The sequence below is a fragment of the Pleurodeles waltl genome, chromosome 11, assembly GCF_031143425.1.
Source record: "Pleurodeles waltl isolate 20211129_DDA chromosome 11, aPleWal1.hap1.20221129, whole genome shotgun sequence".
Taxonomy (NCBI): Eukaryota; Metazoa; Chordata; class Amphibia; order Caudata; family Salamandridae; genus Pleurodeles; species Pleurodeles waltl.
The window spans coordinates 934,126,604-934,144,263 of record NC_090450.1 but is presented as its reverse complement, the minus strand read 5'-3'; the positions used below and the strand labels follow the sequence as shown (position 1 = coordinate 934,144,263).

At 46.0% G+C, this 17,660-nt stretch overlaps 1 protein-coding gene across 2 annotated transcripts in view; it reads left to right on the top strand.

The window, feature by feature from the left end:
- Positions 1–17,660, top strand: part of CIT (citron rho-interacting serine/threonine kinase) — a 1,039,445-nt gene that overhangs the window by 596,175 nt on the left and 425,610 nt on the right. For both annotated transcript variants that reach the window (XM_069215034.1, XM_069215033.1), the window contains exon 28: positions 11,450–11,554. In XM_069215034.1, the coding sequence (XP_069071135.1) occupies positions 11,450–11,554 (105 nt within the window). The remainder of the gene's footprint in view (positions 1–11,449; positions 11,555–17,660) is intronic.

The following is a 17,660-nucleotide window of genomic DNA, read 5'->3' as shown; positions in this document are numbered from 1 at the left end:
GTGTCGACGGCAGCTCCATTTGGTGTCCCCTGTGACATCGTCCCACTTCCTCCGAAACCTCCCACATTTGTTCGCCATCTTTATATTCTTTTTTTTCGCCACTGGGTCTGGGAGCACTGCGAAGGATCTGCCACATAGGGAGGAAGTTCACCACAAAAAAGGTACAGAAATTGCTGAAAAGTTCCCTGGATTCGTTTTTCACCATTGATAGAGAATTGCAAGAGGAACGTTAGGAGAAGAAAGTTCGAATTTTGGGGAAAAATTTGGAGAGTGGGGCTGTTTGAGGGGCCTCGATGGAGAAAACATGGTTTCAGTTCTGCCACAGCTGCCCTCACAAGTTCATCCAGAAAGATAAGCATCCAGTCTGCAACCTTCGTCGCCCTGTGAAACACTGGAGTGAAGATTGCAACACCTGTTCTGCCCTCACGTCGGAGATGCTGAAAGTAAAGGAGATACCGATACTGGCGCACCACAGTATGTACAGCCAGTAGGCGTCACCATCTTGGAAGGACCTAGGCCTCACCAGTGAGGAGGAAGGCTTCTCCAAAGAAGCTGGAGGAGAGAGTCAGAAGTGAGGTACTTATCATCCGCGTTGGGGAACAGGCAACCAAAAAGAAAAGAGACGAGAGAAGGGAAACTCTAGTCTCAAAAAAGTTGTCAGAATCAAGGAAATCTGACTCGCAGACGTCAAAGGGGACCTCTGTGGCAATTCTTGCCCAACCGCAGGCACGCCACGAGAGAAGGCGCCCCGCAGATGCTTCAAGGAGTAATCAAATGGAGGAGAGACTCCTGAAAAGCCCAAGGCATTGACAGACATATGGGAGAAAAATGCTTTGTTGAAAAAAGAAGGGTCTAAAGCAGAACACTGAAGCTGCCCGGCCAATACATCATCAAAAGTTTCTTCGACATACAAGCGAAAAACTCAGAGCCTCGACTCTGAAGAATGGGTCGCCGATATCTAAAGAAAGCGTAAGAGACTTGAGGCCAAAATTTCCGCTCCTTCTTAAAAAAAAAAAAAAAAAGAGTTTCATGACTGTGAGGGAATTCAGAATCCTATTTATGACTTTGATGCTGAAAGAAAGTACTGAAAAGAGGGTCAAGGATGTACAACTTCCGTCACTCCTGAACCTCTAGAGGAAGAGCTGTTCTATGAAGGGTAAAATGAAGAAACATAAGACATGTTAGCAGGGTTCGAAGGAAGCCAAGTTCGTCAAGTCGCATGGCTAAGACCTCAAGACAGATTCTTCCGAGGAAGGGGTCGACTGTTATCTGTCGAGGCCTTCCCCTCCGGATGACATTGGAAAATATAATCAAGTCATCAAACAGGCAGCAAAAAAATAATGGAGTTCCGCTGGAATAGGAAGAGCACCAATCATGTTTCCTTCTGGAAAAAACTATTACCCATCCAGGCAAGGAATCAGTTTTTACCTATGCATCCTAGCATACTTGATCAGGGTAAGGAGGCTTTAAGGAACCAGCCACTTAAAGAGCTATTACTCCAAGAGCTGAAAAAAAGTATAAATACTCATCAAAAGATTCGGCTTACATCAAGGGAACGGTCCCTGCAGATTCAATAATATCTACAAACAGAAAGCGGGCAAACATTCCCTGAACCTCAGTCCCTCCACCAGAAGAAGAGAGCAAAAGAATGGAGCTCATGGCTCGCAGAGTAGAACACAGTGCTGCAAACCTATGAAGAATTGCAGGCTCTAGTGCGCTACTAAATAGACACCACACCAGCATTGGGAAGAAAGGGGGGGAACTCAAGAAAACACCTCCTCGTGCAGTATAATAGGATAGCACATCTGGCCAAAAGTGGTAAGAACATTGCTAACATGCTTAAAATCAGCCTTAGATGCAGAAGACACATCAAGAAGACAACTGATGATGGGAGTCAGTCATGGCTAAGAATATCTGGATTTAAACAGGAAGTCCAGACAAACATCCTAAGCACCCCATTTAATGGAGAGCAGTTATTTGGGAGCACCATAGAGGATTCATAAACACTTGAAGAAGGACAGTGAAACAGCGAAGCCTATGGGTACACTGCAATTCTGGGGTGGCATACTAAGAGGCACATTTACACCAAGTAAACTGTCTTATAGAGGGAGCTTCTAGGGGGGAAGTTCACACCAAACATTTCACAGCAGCAACCATTCTGCATTGTCTCAACAAGGCTAGCAATATCAGCAGCAAGTACATCAGACTTTTTGAGGAAGAGGCAAAGGAAGAGGGCAACAACACAGAGGTTCAACCCCTTAAGACTTGTTAAATGTAGGCTTACTTTCACAACTTCCATCAGCAAAAGTATCAAACAAACACTACAACTTCCAACACAGAACAGCTGTGAGTGGAACAATAAAAAACTTTCTCCAGGAATGGAAAAAATATAACTTCAGACAAATTGTTTCTAAACGCAATTAAATTTGGTTATTGTATAAAACTAACAAAAGTTCCACCAACAAAAGGGCCAAGGACAAAAGTCCATTCCGGAGAAGAAACAAATCTTCTGAAAGAAGTCAAGGAATTACGGGACATGCAAGCAATCGAGCAGGTCCCAAAACCAGAACTCAACAAAGGAAATTTAAGCATATTTCTTAATCCCAAAGGTGGCTGGTACACTACATCCAATTCTGAATCTCCAGTTCATCAACAAGATTATAAAGACAAAAATTCAAAATGATATCCATGCAGGAGGTCATACCCAAGCTACAGCAAGGGAGTGCATGGCAACAATAGACCTAAAACATCCCTACTTGCACATTCCAGTGAACACAGAACACAAGAAATACCCAAGGTTTTTGGTAAACAACACACCAGAGCTGTGAACATTACCAGTTCACAGCTCTGGTGTTTTGGGATAATGTTTCCAATATGTCTGGCAGCAGGAGCAGCTCACTTGAGAAGGAGGGATATACACATACACCCTTACCTCAGTGACTGGTTAGTAAGAGCAAACTCTGACATCAAATGCAAAAAGGACATCTATGAAGTAATGGAGACTCTTTACACATGAGGTTTCTCTTTGAGTATTGAAAAGTCCTCTCCAGAACAAGACAAAGTGTTCTTGGGAGCAAGAATCTACTCCAAACAGGGAAAGGTATACCCCCAGTGGGAAGAAGATTCAATCCCTACTTACAGAAACTCACTGCTACCAGGAGGGGCAAACTCTGACAGCGAGGACCTTAGAGAAACTATTGGGGAAAATGGCATCATGCATCCCTCTAATTCTATATGCAAGACTTCACATGAGACAAATCCAAGAATGACTTCAAAATCAATGGTCACAGGCGACAGGGAGTTGGTCAGATCTAGTGGTTGTTACGCAGAGAGTAGAACAGAAAACAGTGTGGTAGCACAGAGCACATATTCCACAAGGGAGAACTTTTGCAAAGCCAACTCCAACTGCGACAATAGCCACAGATGCCTTGCAAATAGGCTGGAGAGTGACATGGCCTGACTCAAGGTTCGAGGGATATGGAAGGAACAGGATGCAGTGCAGCACATCGATATACTGGAACTGAAGAAAGTCTTCTTAGCTCTGAAATCTTTCAGACTGTAGGAAGCTGGCCTGGTGTGTGGTAGACACCTATGGTGTTGGCATCTTATACCAGGTCCATGCAACCCCTATTAGTGAATGAAGACAGTGCCTAGGATGCCAGGCTCTCTAGAGTTAGCTGTGGATGAGCAGCCAAAACATATCTAGGAGACATGCAAAGCTTATGCAGTACCACAATAGTCACACAGTAATTTATCACACGGTTGCAGTTCCAGTGGCCAGAAGATGAAGTACATGTGGCAAAGGAATCCTGCTGGAATCTTGCACATTGAATCTGAGGACCCACCCTAGAGGGAGACCTTAAATAGCCCTGAAAGGGGGATTGGTCACCTAGCAGGGTGACCACCTATCAGGAGGGGGCTGTGATGTCACCTGGCTGTTCTGGCCACTCAGATGCTCCCAGAGGCCTCTGCTCATCTTGAATTCAAGATGCCAGAATGAAGTGGCCATCTGGAGGACCTCTGGGCACCACCCCTGGGGTGGTGATGGACAGGGGAGTGATTACTCCCCTTTCCATTGTCCAATTTCACACCAGAGCAGTACTGGAGGTCCCTGGACTGGTGCAAACTGGTTTATGCAAGGAGGGCACCAAATGTGCCCTTCATAGCAAACCAGTGGCTTGGGAGGCTACCCCTCCTAAGCCCTGTAACACCTATTTCCAAAGGGAGAGGGTGCTGCCTCCCTCTCCAAAAGGAAATCCTTGTGTTGCCTCCTGGGCTTGAGCTGGTCAAGCAGCAAGGGGGCAGAAACCTGTCTGCAGGATGGCAGCAGCGTGGGCTGCCTGGAAAAAGCCTGCAAACTGGTAGGAGCAATGCTGGGGGTCCTCTAAGGAGCCCCCAGAGTATATGTAATCATACAACCAATACTGGCAACAGTATTGGGGTAGGATTCTGACATGTTTAATACCAAACATGCCCAGGTTTGGAGTTACCATTACGTAGCTTGACACAAGAAGTGACCTGTGTCCAGTACACATGTAAAATGGCATCCCCACACTTAAGAAGTCCAGGAAAATGGATCTGGAGTTCGTAGGGGCACCTCTGCTAATGCAGGGGTGCCCTCACACACAGATATCTGCACCATGCTCTCCGGGCTAGGAGGGCCTACCAGACGGGTGACTTACAGTGGCCTGGTGCAGTGACCTGTGGTGAAAGGGTGCATGCACCATTCAACGCAGGCTGCAATGGCCTTTTTATCTTGTTGAAGATTTTTGAGTATTGACATTCCTTGTACATCGACGTGTCTTCGGGTAGGCCCAGGTTCAAGCCCTGCAGATCTTGCCGTTGGGCAGTGTTCATAGCTGATCCACACCTTGTGAGCTTATGGTGTCTGGAGAGCGACCACAACCCAAAGTCGTGCTCCAAGTCCCGGGCCCTGGACCTGAAAAGGCACTGAAAACCCTGAAGATCATTGAGGCCCAACACTTGGCTCCACGTTGCTATGGTCGAGAAGAAGGCACCCCTTCGTTGTCGTCCCATTCCATGTCCTTGGGGCAATCGGGTGTCGAGACACAAGAAAAAGTTGAAGAACAAGCGTTCTTTGACTTAATCTCGTCCTTCTGCCGACGGGCTGTAGGAAAAGGAGCGTTGTTTTTCTAGGCCTCTGTCCCCAGAGCTTGCGTCTCGGCCGACTCAGCACCTGCCTGAGTTTCCGGGAGCCAGAGTGATCCCTGTCCAACTCAGAGTTTTGTGAGGCCTTGCATCTCATCTTTGGGCAGTCCCACTCTGCTGGGGAGCGCCTTTCGGGCCCAGAAACCGCCTCCTCTGGTTCTGCGCCAGCAGCTTCAGCTCAAAGGGGTACCCATGGATCTGTTCCTGGATCCAGACCGCTGTCGTCATACCACTTCGACCTTCCCTGATGCTGGTTCTAACGTCGACACTCAAGGCATTGCCTGTGTCCCTGGGTGGTGTTGACCCCATCCTCATTGCCGACTGGGACACGAGCCAGACCGGCGTCACCCAACTCCCGCTCTGGCTTTGACATGGGCTGTGCACCCTATGTCGGATCCTGACTCTGAATATCATGGGTTGGGGTACTGTGAGGAATGGGAGGGGTCACTGGACACTTCAGAATTCCATCTACAAGACCCCTTGTACTTGCATGCATACCTGGGTGAAGCCAGTGGTCTGGATACTCCCCTGACACTGGCATGCATTCTCCTCCAACCGTAGCTATGGAGGAGGGAGCATCTCATTCCATGGTGATGCGAAGAGTGGCCGAGGGCCTGGGCATCGAACTGCCTTCGGTGGCAGTCAAGACTAACCTGCTGACAAAGGAGCTTCAGCCTGGGTATTCACCCTCTGAACCCCTATTGCCTTTCAGTGAAGCCCTTACCGATGTCCTGCTGGGTACCCGGTGAAAACCCAGCACAAAGGCTGCTGTGAACAGGACTATTGCCCGCCGCCATCGACCTGCTCCAACTGGCCCAGGGTTCCTGACTTAACATCCCTCTCCTGAGAGCTTGGTTATCAAAGCCTCTACATCCCAGGGCGCATTCCCTTCCCCACCTCCAGATAGGGAATTGAAGAGGCTGTGAACACCTACACTACTTTCCCTTTGAGAAAGGGAAGAAATGCTTCCTCCAGGCCTGGCATTGCGGTCTGCGAGCACCGCGTGGCTTTTAGACCGTTGCTCCACACTCTGTGGGATACAGTTGTTCACGTGCTGCCAGAGGTTCCAGAGGAGGCCCTTGCTGTACTCTCTCAACCTGTTGCTGATGGGTGTGATGCAGCAAAGTTCAGAATCAGATGTGGACTGGACACTAATGACTTACTGGGCAGAGCGGTTGCATCAACGTGGCCCTGAGGTGCCTGCGCCTGGTTGAGGATGTCTGGCTTTTTGGGGGATGTCCAAGCCAATCTTCTGGACATGCCCTTTAATGGCACTTGTCTCTTCAGAGACATAGCAGACTTCTGCGCTCAAGCATTGAAAACATTTCTTCTCTTTCTCAAAGGGAAAGTAGTGCAGGTGTTCAGACAACACCACCGCCATGTGGTACTGCATCTAGCATTGAGGTTGTGGTCCCTTTGTCAAGAGGCTCTACGCCTCTGAACGTGGCTGGAACAGCGGAGCATATCCCTGGTAGTTCAACATCTGGCGGCCTCTCTGAAGGTCAGAGCGGACGTACTCAGCTAACAATGCTTAGTCGATCACGAATGGCGTCTCTATCCGGAGATCGTGCAAGGTCTCGTTCAGCAGTGGAGTGAGGCTTGGTTAGATCTGTTTGCCTCCTCAGAGAACCCGCAATGTCAGTAATGTTGCTCATTGGAGTTCCCAAGGCTGCACTTGCCAAGCAACACTTTTCGTCTTTAGTGGAGCTCAGGCCTCCTGTATGCCTTTCCACCCATGCCACTTCTGCCTAGAGTTCTCATCAAGAACAACTGGGCCCAAGTAATTGTTGTGGCTCCGACTGGGTAGGAAGAGTCTGGTATCCCGAGCTATTGAGCATGGCCATCGATCCTCCAATCATACTGCCCCTTCGGTGGATCTTTTGTCACAGGAGCAGTAAAGGTTCTCCGCCCGAACGTGTGCAGTCTCCACCTTTTTGCGTGGAGATTGAGGGGCAGCAGATGACAGCTTTTTACCTTCCGCCTGGTCTATAATGTTATCTTATTATAAACAAAAAGGCGGCTGACCCTGTTACCCATGGATCTGGGTAAGTAAGTATAAGATAGTGGTCCCTGCAGGGGAAATGTAAGACTCGATGTCCGCGTCAGTAGTACAACAAACTCTCCCTAAGGGAAGTTTTTGTAAATTAACTTTATTTGAATATTTTCCTTTTTTCTATGCAAAACAAATTCCTTTGTGACTGATCTTTCATACATCAATCGAACATCACGTAAAATAAAAACAAATGTTAAATTAAAAATACTAATATATGTATATGTGCTCCTATTGAGTGACTGTGCAATGAAAGTGAATAAGTGAACTTAAAGTGCACCAGTGATATTTACAAATATATTCATAACAGTGTGGCTGTCAAGGTATTTATAATTCCACATGCGACACAAGTCTTGTGTGCCGCAGATCCTCAACAAAGAAATTACGAACAGTACACATTTAATACTGTTGCTGTTTCAAACGAGATTACTTTGTTTGATTTATGTTTCTTTCTTTTAGGTGTCTCCTGCACATACTCTTGGTCCTGATGATGACCCGTTAGTACTTTTACTTATTTCTGGGGTCAAAACGTCATCAGTATTAAATATGGACTGTTTGACTGTGGAATCTGCAAGTAGATGTCTGCCAAATCGACAAGTTACTTCCCTTCAGTAACACCTTGTCTGGTAGAGACCATATCTAGTGGCAGATTCCTTACTGACCCGCTCATCTTCCCCGCTATGTAAACTGATTTCTAGGGACAGGGACTCCCCTTTCAGGGCCCTAGTTTTGACTCGTGAGTGTTCTTTGTGGCTCTGCACTTCTGGCAAAGAAACTAACGTCAGACGCTGGGTGGCACCTATATAGGACCTGCAACGTCATGTCTGGCTTGAACGACGCCGATGACTGGCGCAGAGCCGATCAACGCCACCTAACTGGTGTGCAGGGGTACTACTCGAGAAAAATCTTCAGATCTAGATTGACAGCTGGGGGATATTCTAAGGTAAGGAATCTGCAACTAAATAAGGTGTTACCAAAGGTAAGTAACTTGTCCTTCTACACTCTGCCTCACCCTTCTAAGGCTGAGGAGTGTCTCCATAGTCTGGACCCCAAATGAGCATGGTCATTCTACCTTGACTGCATATGGAAATTTCCAGTGGACGATCAGCTACTCGTGGGGTATGTCTGAGCTTTAAAGGATTGTGCTGTGCACAAAAGGACCATCTCCAGATGGGTTGTGCCCTACATTGAAATCTGCTACGCATTCTCCTAGAAGCAAACCTCCAAGGGCTTTCGTGCTCATTCCACCTTAGCCGTGACCACTGTGTTAGCACATGAGTTTCTGTCCTGGATGTCTGCCAGTCGGCAATGTGGGCTTCCCTGCACACATTTACCAAGCATTTCTGCTTGGTACTTTGCCTGTTTGGTTCGCTAGGACTTAATCGTCTGAAATTGGCCTGCAGACATACCCCCGGGGATGGTTTTGCTGGTATATCTATTCTAAGGCAAGGAATTTGCAGCTAGAAGTCTCTGTCAGATGAATACGTTTCTTACCTTTGGTACCGCCTTTTCTATTAGAGAATATATCTAGCTGCAGATTCCTTTCGGACCCACCCATGCCTCTCTGCTCTGCGATCAGATTTCTAGAAACAGGGCTGCATCCCTTTCAGTGGCCTTAGATTTTCCACACCAGTGGTCAGTGTTTGTCTCTGCCCTTCTGCTGTGGAATGACATGAAAAGAAACCAACAGCATGCCTGGTTGGCACTTATATGGGTGCCACGGTTGCTGCCGATGACTCACCGGGAGCCAATTGACACCACATACCGGCACTCAGGAATAATGCTTATGAAAAATCTTCTGGATCCAGTCTGATGTGTGAGATAACTCTAAGGTAAGGAATCTGCAGCTAGATATAGACTCTGCCTGATAATGTGTTACAAAAGGTATGTAACTTGTTGGTCTATGCTTATCCTAGGTTGAGACTTTACTCTCGCCACTTAATTGTTTATGCCACAACATTAACCCCTCCCCATGTTACTTTCCACAATCTCTTGTCTTCCCTAGAACATAGTTTATTTGAAGCAGGGTTTCTCTGCATTATGTCCTCCTCCAGCCACTGCAGTTCAATTAGCATGTTATAACTACAGATTCATGGTTAGTATTAATGACCCAGATGTTGCGGGTAGTTAACAATAATGTTCTCTGGCAGGATTAGCTCTGTTGATTTCTGGTGTCATTGTAAATGACACTTATTAAATAGACTAGGCACCGTTCACTACCTGCCAGAATTGTCAATAGTGGCCATCATGCTGGATAAGTGATTAGAAGGCAACGTTTGGAGTGATGACCAGCAGGCAAGGGATTATTATTGCCGACCTCCACCAATATTAGCTTTAATGACCCTCAGCCATAATTAGCAATAACAAATGTACAGGCTTAGCGATGATAATTGTTTGGTTGATTTAACAGTAATGACATTGAGTAGAACAGGAATAACTCACTTCTTCATTACTGGTGTATCTCAACCGCCATAGCTTGCCTCCATGCTCTTACCTCCCAACTATATGAGCACTGCTCCCAATCTCTATTCACATTTGCACGGATCCACATCCCATTGTATTTTCATGCCTCAGCCACAGGTATCTCCAACCTCACGTCCCCCACACTGTGTCCCCGAACTGTTAGCACTACACCACCCACCGGTGACACCCAAAGACTTGTACCCAGCATCATTCATACTTGGTTTGGCCAGACTCTGAACACCACCTGTTGCAATTTATCAAAACTCTGTGTCCACCGCATGCCAGTTTCCTGTTTACTTTTCTATTTTTTTTTTTTTTATTTTTTTTTATATACTTGTTTACCTACAAACTGCTTCAAGTACAAAGGAAATCTAACTGCAAGTGGTATCTTTGTTAGCTTCAAAAAATTTTCTCATGCTAGAGACAATGCAAAAAAAGTAGCATTATGTATTCTGGGATTTTGATCTTCCCATCTGAATTATTTACCTCCATATAACATGTATATTCATATTTTAGCAATCTGTGAAGATGAAGTACCAAAGTGAACCAACATTGCTGGCAAGTTCTTCCTCTTTTTGCAAGTGTTTGTTTTCTTTCAGGCCACCACAAATGCTGTCATCCATCTTCTGTTTTCACTCTTTCATTGCAGATGCTTTGGCTGGAAGGACAACTTGCTAAATGTGGCTGTTTATACTGGGTACTTGTGGGGCTGTGCCATGAGGGTATAGGTCACTGTATTATCCTAGCAATTGTCTCAGTGCATAGGTCTAAATTCTTGAGCAGCTCTTGTGTAGTAGCCTTCCATGTCGTAAACAGAGGCTTAGAGTCCTGTAAATTGACAAGGACTGCTGTTCAATAAAATTGGCATTTCTTTGTTGGGTGAGCTCTCTCAATGCATAAACTTCGTGCTGGTAGTCTCAAAGTAGTCCCCTGGTCAATGAAGTCTAATGAATGCATTCCTGCATTCTCCACTATTGCAAGCTTTTGTCATGATGGCTTAGAAGGCTAAGTGGTCATCCAGTTCAGCAGGAATTTTTCTTTGAGGGAGAAGGCGAGGACCAGGTTTAATATTTCTAGCTTTTCATGTAAAATATTCTGTCTACGCCAATCTCCCCACAGCCTGCATTTTCTGGTAGCCTTATCCACCATCAGAACAATGCATGTTTAGCAGATTTTGCCTGGGCTAAACATTAACCCACCAGCCCCATCAACACAGTAAACATAGTTCTAAAGCAATAATGGCTAACGTTTTGAAAGGTAAGTAATTGATAGGTAAATGCAATCAGATTTTGGGCTCTAGTCTGCCAGTCTTCACGATAATGTGTTTTAAGTAAAAAAAAGAACCGTAGTCTGTGAATGTTATGCAATAATTGAATGTGCTGTTCGAGCCCTTACCAGTACCTATGTATTTTCTTTGTGTTTTTAACTTTTGTGATGCTGTACCTGTATGCTTCTCGCTGCTTATCGCCACTGTGGCAAGTCGATCATCTTACTGCTCTTGTTAAGGTAAATTACTGGCACTCCAGTCTCATATCATTGGCTATTTTCACTTCCACAATAGGATATTGTTTACATATTGTGCTTCTGCTGCAGAACTAGATTGAGATAGAATGCAATTTAAAAAAAAAAAAATGTGTACAGTGAAAATAGCAATGATTTCCTTACCTTGGGTACAGTCCGCTCCAATATGTTACCTTCGCTCCAGTGCACTGGAGTCTAATATTGGTCCTGTCTTGCAAACTAACCTGCCATTATTTCATCACGCAGCTGAATGACCTGGAGAAGAAGCATGCTATGCTGGAAATGAATGCTCGTAGTCTACAGACAAAACTTGAAACTGAGCGAGAGCTGAAACAGAGACTTCTGGATGAGGTACACACATTGTGCACATATTTCCTGAAGTGAGAAGCTGCATTAGTGCACTTAGTGGGGTACCATAATAATTTGGAAACCTTATGTTTAGCATGTACTTTGCTTACAGTAACTGCAAGAACTCTTCTGATGCCAAGCAGGTGTAAATGTAATTGGCTATAACAAGAGGTGACTAGTCTAGGAATTGTTGGGGGCATGAATACTGAAAGTATAATTTGAGAGTTAGGTGACTATCCATGTTTTTAGTATGTCCGAAGTAGACAGCATGTGCACTAATTCTTAGGTGAGACGGTTAAACATGTCGAACGTGGGCAACATTTTAGCTTCCTGTTGTGAGGTGACTACCCGCATGCCTTATGTAGTTGAAAAATCATACTCCAAAGTATGTTTTATTTAATGTAGCTGTGCTTAAAGAAGTCTGGCAATAGGGTGCACCATAGCAAATAAATTATACAATATCTAAAATAACTAAAGCATGGTGGCACCTGGATAGCAAGGTACAAAGCAGAGTAAGCTAATTGTAATTTGCTTTGGGCTTTATATGTAATGGCATGCCTGAAGTAGGATGAATGTTGATATCCCAAGGCCAGACTACCAATGCTGTGTCTGAGCAAGGGCTGTGATTTTGTTGTAGTACATGACCTGATAAGATTAAGTAGAATACGGTTTAAAAGCCCACAGCCACACAGGGTTAAGTATAAATGAGAAGGACTATGGTTTTTGTGCTTCCGTAGTTGAGGCTATAGGTCAAATTAGATTTTTGTCAACTTATCATTTCTGGTATACTTAAAGGAAATAGATAGATGGGTGGGCGATTCTGCATATGTGTTCAACAGAAGAATATTTAAAAACTCTTGGCCTTGTTGGCCCTGGATTTAGTTTCATAATATTTGGAGAGTTAATGTTTTTCTGCATATACCAAACTGTGTCACTGTACTTTAGCTATACACTGATGCTGTGTGATCTGCTTCTTTGCGTGGGTCCTATTGTGTGTGCAGTAGATGAAAATGAGTTTATTGGGCTCAGCTAAATATGGCTAGGAAGAATAACTTAATTCAGCTGCATGTAGTTATGAAGAGTAAAGCTGTTCTTCCTAGCCATGTGCAGCTGGGACTAAATAACTCACAATCCCATCTACGTCACATGCAGTAGGAATAGCACATAAAAGTGGACCACACTGCATTAGAGCAATGGATCAGAGGTACATTTTATATTATGCAATAATTGGTTGGAACCTGTTCTTCACTGGTTGAATCTGCTGAAAAATATAAAATATATTTGTACATTACTCTTTGAATGGAACACTAAAGTTTGCGTTTTTCTTGGAAAGGATCAATCAACACTGAAAAAACAGTGAGGAGGCTCAACTAAGTTCATCAACCCTGACCATCTGCAAATGCTAACCAAAGCCCCAAATCATGCAGCTGCTTTTCTGGTTCTCCACTATTATCATAGTGTAATTTATTCTTCCAATATAAATCATGCCCTTAAATGCTCTTCCTGTTCTCATGTATGACTATCCTGTCCCCCAGGAGGTGAGACTTAAACACTCACCTATAACTGTTTTTAGAGCTTTCTTTACTGAGATGTTTCTGTATGCCATCTCCTCCTCCTGCTTCAACACCCTCTGCATGCTTCGGAAGATTTACAAATGGATCCCCACTGAAACCAGAAGGACGGTCACCCAAGCCCTCGTAAGCAGCAAATTGGACTACGCCAATGCCCTCTATGCAGGAACCACGGCCAAGCTCCAGAAAAGACTGCAACGCATACGCCTCCGCACGCCTCATCCTGGACATCCCCCGCCACATCACAGCCAACCTGAGAGACCTACCTGGCTCCCCGTCAACAAGAAAATCACGATCAGACTCCTCACCCACGCTCACAAGGCACTGCACAGCATCGGACCAGAATGCCTCGACAGATGGCTCTCCTTCTACACCCCGACCCGACAGCTTCGCTTTGCCGACCTTGTCCTCGCCACCGACCCATGCATCCACAGAACGACCGCTGGTGGCAGATCTCGCCGCCAAGGCGTGGAACGCTCCTCCCACTCACCTACGTCAGACACAGGGCCTACTTACCTTCAGGAGACATCTCAAGACATCGCTGTTTGAGCAGTAACGTAAATGTAAAGCGTCCTGAGCGCCCCGTATATACAATTCTTGAAGGGTCATCAAACAATTCTGCACTTTCTTTGCAGAAAGGACTCTGGCCCCAGTCACAAAGTCCTAAATCGGACCATCTGATAAAGTGCTCATGTGGGTCTCAACCTTGCGTGGAGAAAATGAGGGCCAGTAGGTAACTTGTCCAGCATGAGGAATGCGTAATCACTGCATAATTTGTGTGTGTTGTGTGCTGATTGGCTGGGTGTTCCTAACTTCATGTGGTATCTAACGTTTATGGTGTTTTGGGAATGCGCACCCCTCAGGCCAAATGTGTTTTATTGGGGGCCAATCTCCTACAACTGTGGTGTCGCTGCTTATCTGAAGGATCGATCTGGGTTTTTCCTGTTTGAGTGTTTGTCTACGGGCTACGTGTTACCCCACCTGTGATCTGTCAGTCAGTTGCTTCAGGCCTACGTCGCAGGGCTTGACTGACCACGTGTTTCTGACTCAGGGTTGAATCAACAGTAGTAATGCAAGTTTGTTATGTGCACACATCATGACGTACATTGACATCATTTTTATCACTATCAACATTCCCCACTCTGGTTGACTTTTCAACTACTTTATCCACCTCATACTTCATGAGTCACATTACTTGAGGTTTGATGTTTCTGTTGTGCACACTACTATTTCCCTTGTTACTTGCATCCTGCCTAATTTGTGTTTTACAGCAGGAAACTCCCACTTGTGGGAAACAACACAAAACAGCACAAGAATGAGGATCTGAAGCAGTGACATGCACAGTCTGGTCACCCACTGGGGGAGCCACGCACAAAAAAACAGTCCTGCTCAGGGACACCTCCCTCCTTCATGTCGACTTGTAGACAATGCAGTGCTTGGATGGCCATTGTTCAGGTTGTTAACAGGGATAAATGTACAACAGAAAACACTGATCTTGGGTACATATCCCACACCCTATTGCAGTCAAGTCCAACACATACTGATGGATCACCATGAGGCGAATGTCTCTTAGTTCTTTCCTGATAGCATTTAGGCTGAGCTCAGTATTATTGATCATGTTTAACATTTCCCACCTGGTTATCTGCAACCAGTAGGCGTTTGCTTTTGTCTGTAGGATGAAGAAGGGCATGGACCCTCCCGCATTTACTTGAGCGTCAATGAATAGTCTGAAGTCTTCCAGAATGTCCTTATATTGATCCCAGCCAACTCTGACAGGTCTTCTCTAGGGATGACCAAGGTCGGGATGTGTATGGTCACAAGGGAGCAGAGGCCCCCCTCCATCCAGGGACCAGCTGAGCATAGGCAAATTCACCATACTGCCATTAGAAGTCCATCAGCGCAGAGGTGCCCCAGCACGGTGTCTGGTATGTGCAGTATTGCTTCACAATTCTCATTTGTGCCAAGCGGGATCGTCCCTTTTCTTCTGAAACACAAGAAATATTGTAACCTTCTGTACAATTAGGGGGCACCCCTGCCCTCCAACCACATGTACCTATCTCTCTCAGCATCCTAGATTTCCTGACATGGGGTATATATGCTGGTATTCAATCCTCCTCTGTGAGAGTCAGTTCCCCTTGTATCATTAAGGTGGATGGCCCTACATAGGAACTTCACATCTGGGGTCCATTTGTCATTAAAAAAGACTGCCCCAGAAACGCTGAGGGCTACAGACTGAGGTGGGATCGGACGTGTTTGTGCACTGGTGTGGTGGATTTGCTACCTCCAAGAACCTCTTTTCTAGAAAGTCACGGGGGCAAACCGTGTCCTCCCCAGCAGTGCCTCTCCTGCTCATCCTGCCTAGCTCAGTTTGAATATTGCTAGACTCGGTGTAAAGGTACAGTGCGGTGGGATTGGTCTCACATCCAGTGACATTTGCTACCACCCTGTGTGGTTCCACTTTAGTAGGTTGTAACTTGACCCTGATCCTACATAGGTACAGATGTATAAGGGATTTTGCTTTCTCATATAATATCTCCTGGGATAAATAAAGCCTATTTGTGTCTATGGCGTATGGTGTCAGTGCACAGACATAGCACAGACTGGCTGATGTCTGGGTGCCCACAGCAGTAGTGTATGTGGAATACTAACATTAGATTCAGTGTAATTGTAAGTGATGTGGGAAAGGCCCCTACGCAAGCGCAGTAGAAGTGTTAAGGTGGCCTTGATGTGACCAGGCAGATTTCTGGCTATGGATGGATATGGCCATAACCACACCAAACAGAAGGTGTAGAACGGTACAATAATACATAACTTTTGGAATCTTGCAGGTCTTGGGATGGCTTTCTGGGGAAATGTCTGCGGTCTTCTGGGAATCGGGAGTGTTTCTGCTCTGGCGAATGCTGTGGTAACAGGGGGTGTCTTTGCTTTTGGAAAAAGAGTTAATAGAAGAATGTCTGTAAAAACAGTCCAAATCAGCTTGTGGTCTTTGTCTTGTACACTTGGGCTTTGCTGGAGTTTTGCAAGTTGCTTCTGAAAAGGTGGTGGGCCGCTGTAAAGGTAGTGCACTCGTGGTTCAGTCGCAGACCTATTGGATATGAGCTGTGATTTGTAGGTTAGCTTTTAGAAAAACATATATTATTTAGTCTCTAAAGATTCCTGTGCCTTTCTTTTAATGCATGTTCTGTGCATTTACTTTGGAGGTGACTCTAGTTGGGGCAACTATTTTAGGTAGTGGTGAGTGTTTTAGTTGTGGAGCGCCTGAGTTTTGTTTTGTAGGCCATTTGGCCCTCCCCTCTTGCCTTGACAGAGGAGAGTGTTTCTCTGGAGGTGATCTTCGTGGGATTATTCCTTTTTTCCCTAACGTGTGTGAGAGCTTTACTAATGTGGTTGAAACGTTATGACCTACATGTGCAAGGTGCGAAGTGAAATGTTGCAATTTGGGTGTTGCTGGTAGTAACAACGTGTTCTGAGGACACTTGTATGCCCCTCCATTTCCTGCACGTGGCATGCAATGAGATTCTCCTTAACCGAGTCAGGTGTCTTCGCTACGCCCTTTCTTTGGAAGCTTCATTTTTTAGCTACTTTTTGTGGGTCATTGTGCGCCTTCCTAGATCTTCATGCATTGCAGTATTCTGGAGAGGGTCGGAGAGGTGCTCTGCTGTGTGTGACCTTCAATGCAACACTAACTGGGATCAGACATAATGCTTCCTTGAACTGTGTGTGTGAGGCCTTGTGTGATCTGATCAACAGGCCAGACGCGGCGGTGAGCATGTCTATGCATCTCATATGGGGTTGTGGTGGCTATTTACAGACTCTTTTCCTCCCCGCACCCCCTCTCCTTCGGATCCAGGATGTTTTGGGTCTCCACGGCTTGGACGTGGGACTTCTTTTCCACAACATGCTACCCCTGCTGGGTTGGAGGGAGATGGTCCTACGAGCAGCCTTTGGATGTTTGGAAGCCTTTTGAGGCGAGGAGGCAGGTAATTTGCGTGTGGTGTGAGTCTGCTGCCCGGCCAAGAGTTGCTGAGATTTGCCTCATATGGGCAATGAACTGGGACGGCTGTTTGCTTGGGTGGATTTCCCTACTCACTTGGTGCCATTTTGTTGCTTCATACCCTGTTGGATTTCCATGGACTTCGAAGTTCTAATGGGGGATCCCGGCACTGGAACATCGCTTCATTTTGGAACTGAAAAAGGGCCTCCATTAGCTGTAGGCCAGTTGGTTCTGGAGATGCTGCAGTCAGGAGTAAGCACCATGTGGCAACTTCAGTCCCGGGCTGGGTGCCCTTGAATGGGTACCATTTGATCTAGTTATTGGAACCAGTCCCAATGTGCACTTGGATGCGGGGACCTGGGTGCCTGCTTTTATGGATGGTTGGGGGGCTGCCCTGCCCCCTCGTCAGACTCCCTTCCACCTGGGGCATGGCCAGCCAAACCTGCCCTGGAAGACCAGCAGCAGAGTGGGGCCTTGGCACCGGCAGGCACCCATGTGGCGGACTCTAATGTTGGTTCCTGATTGACAAAAACATGCAGCCACC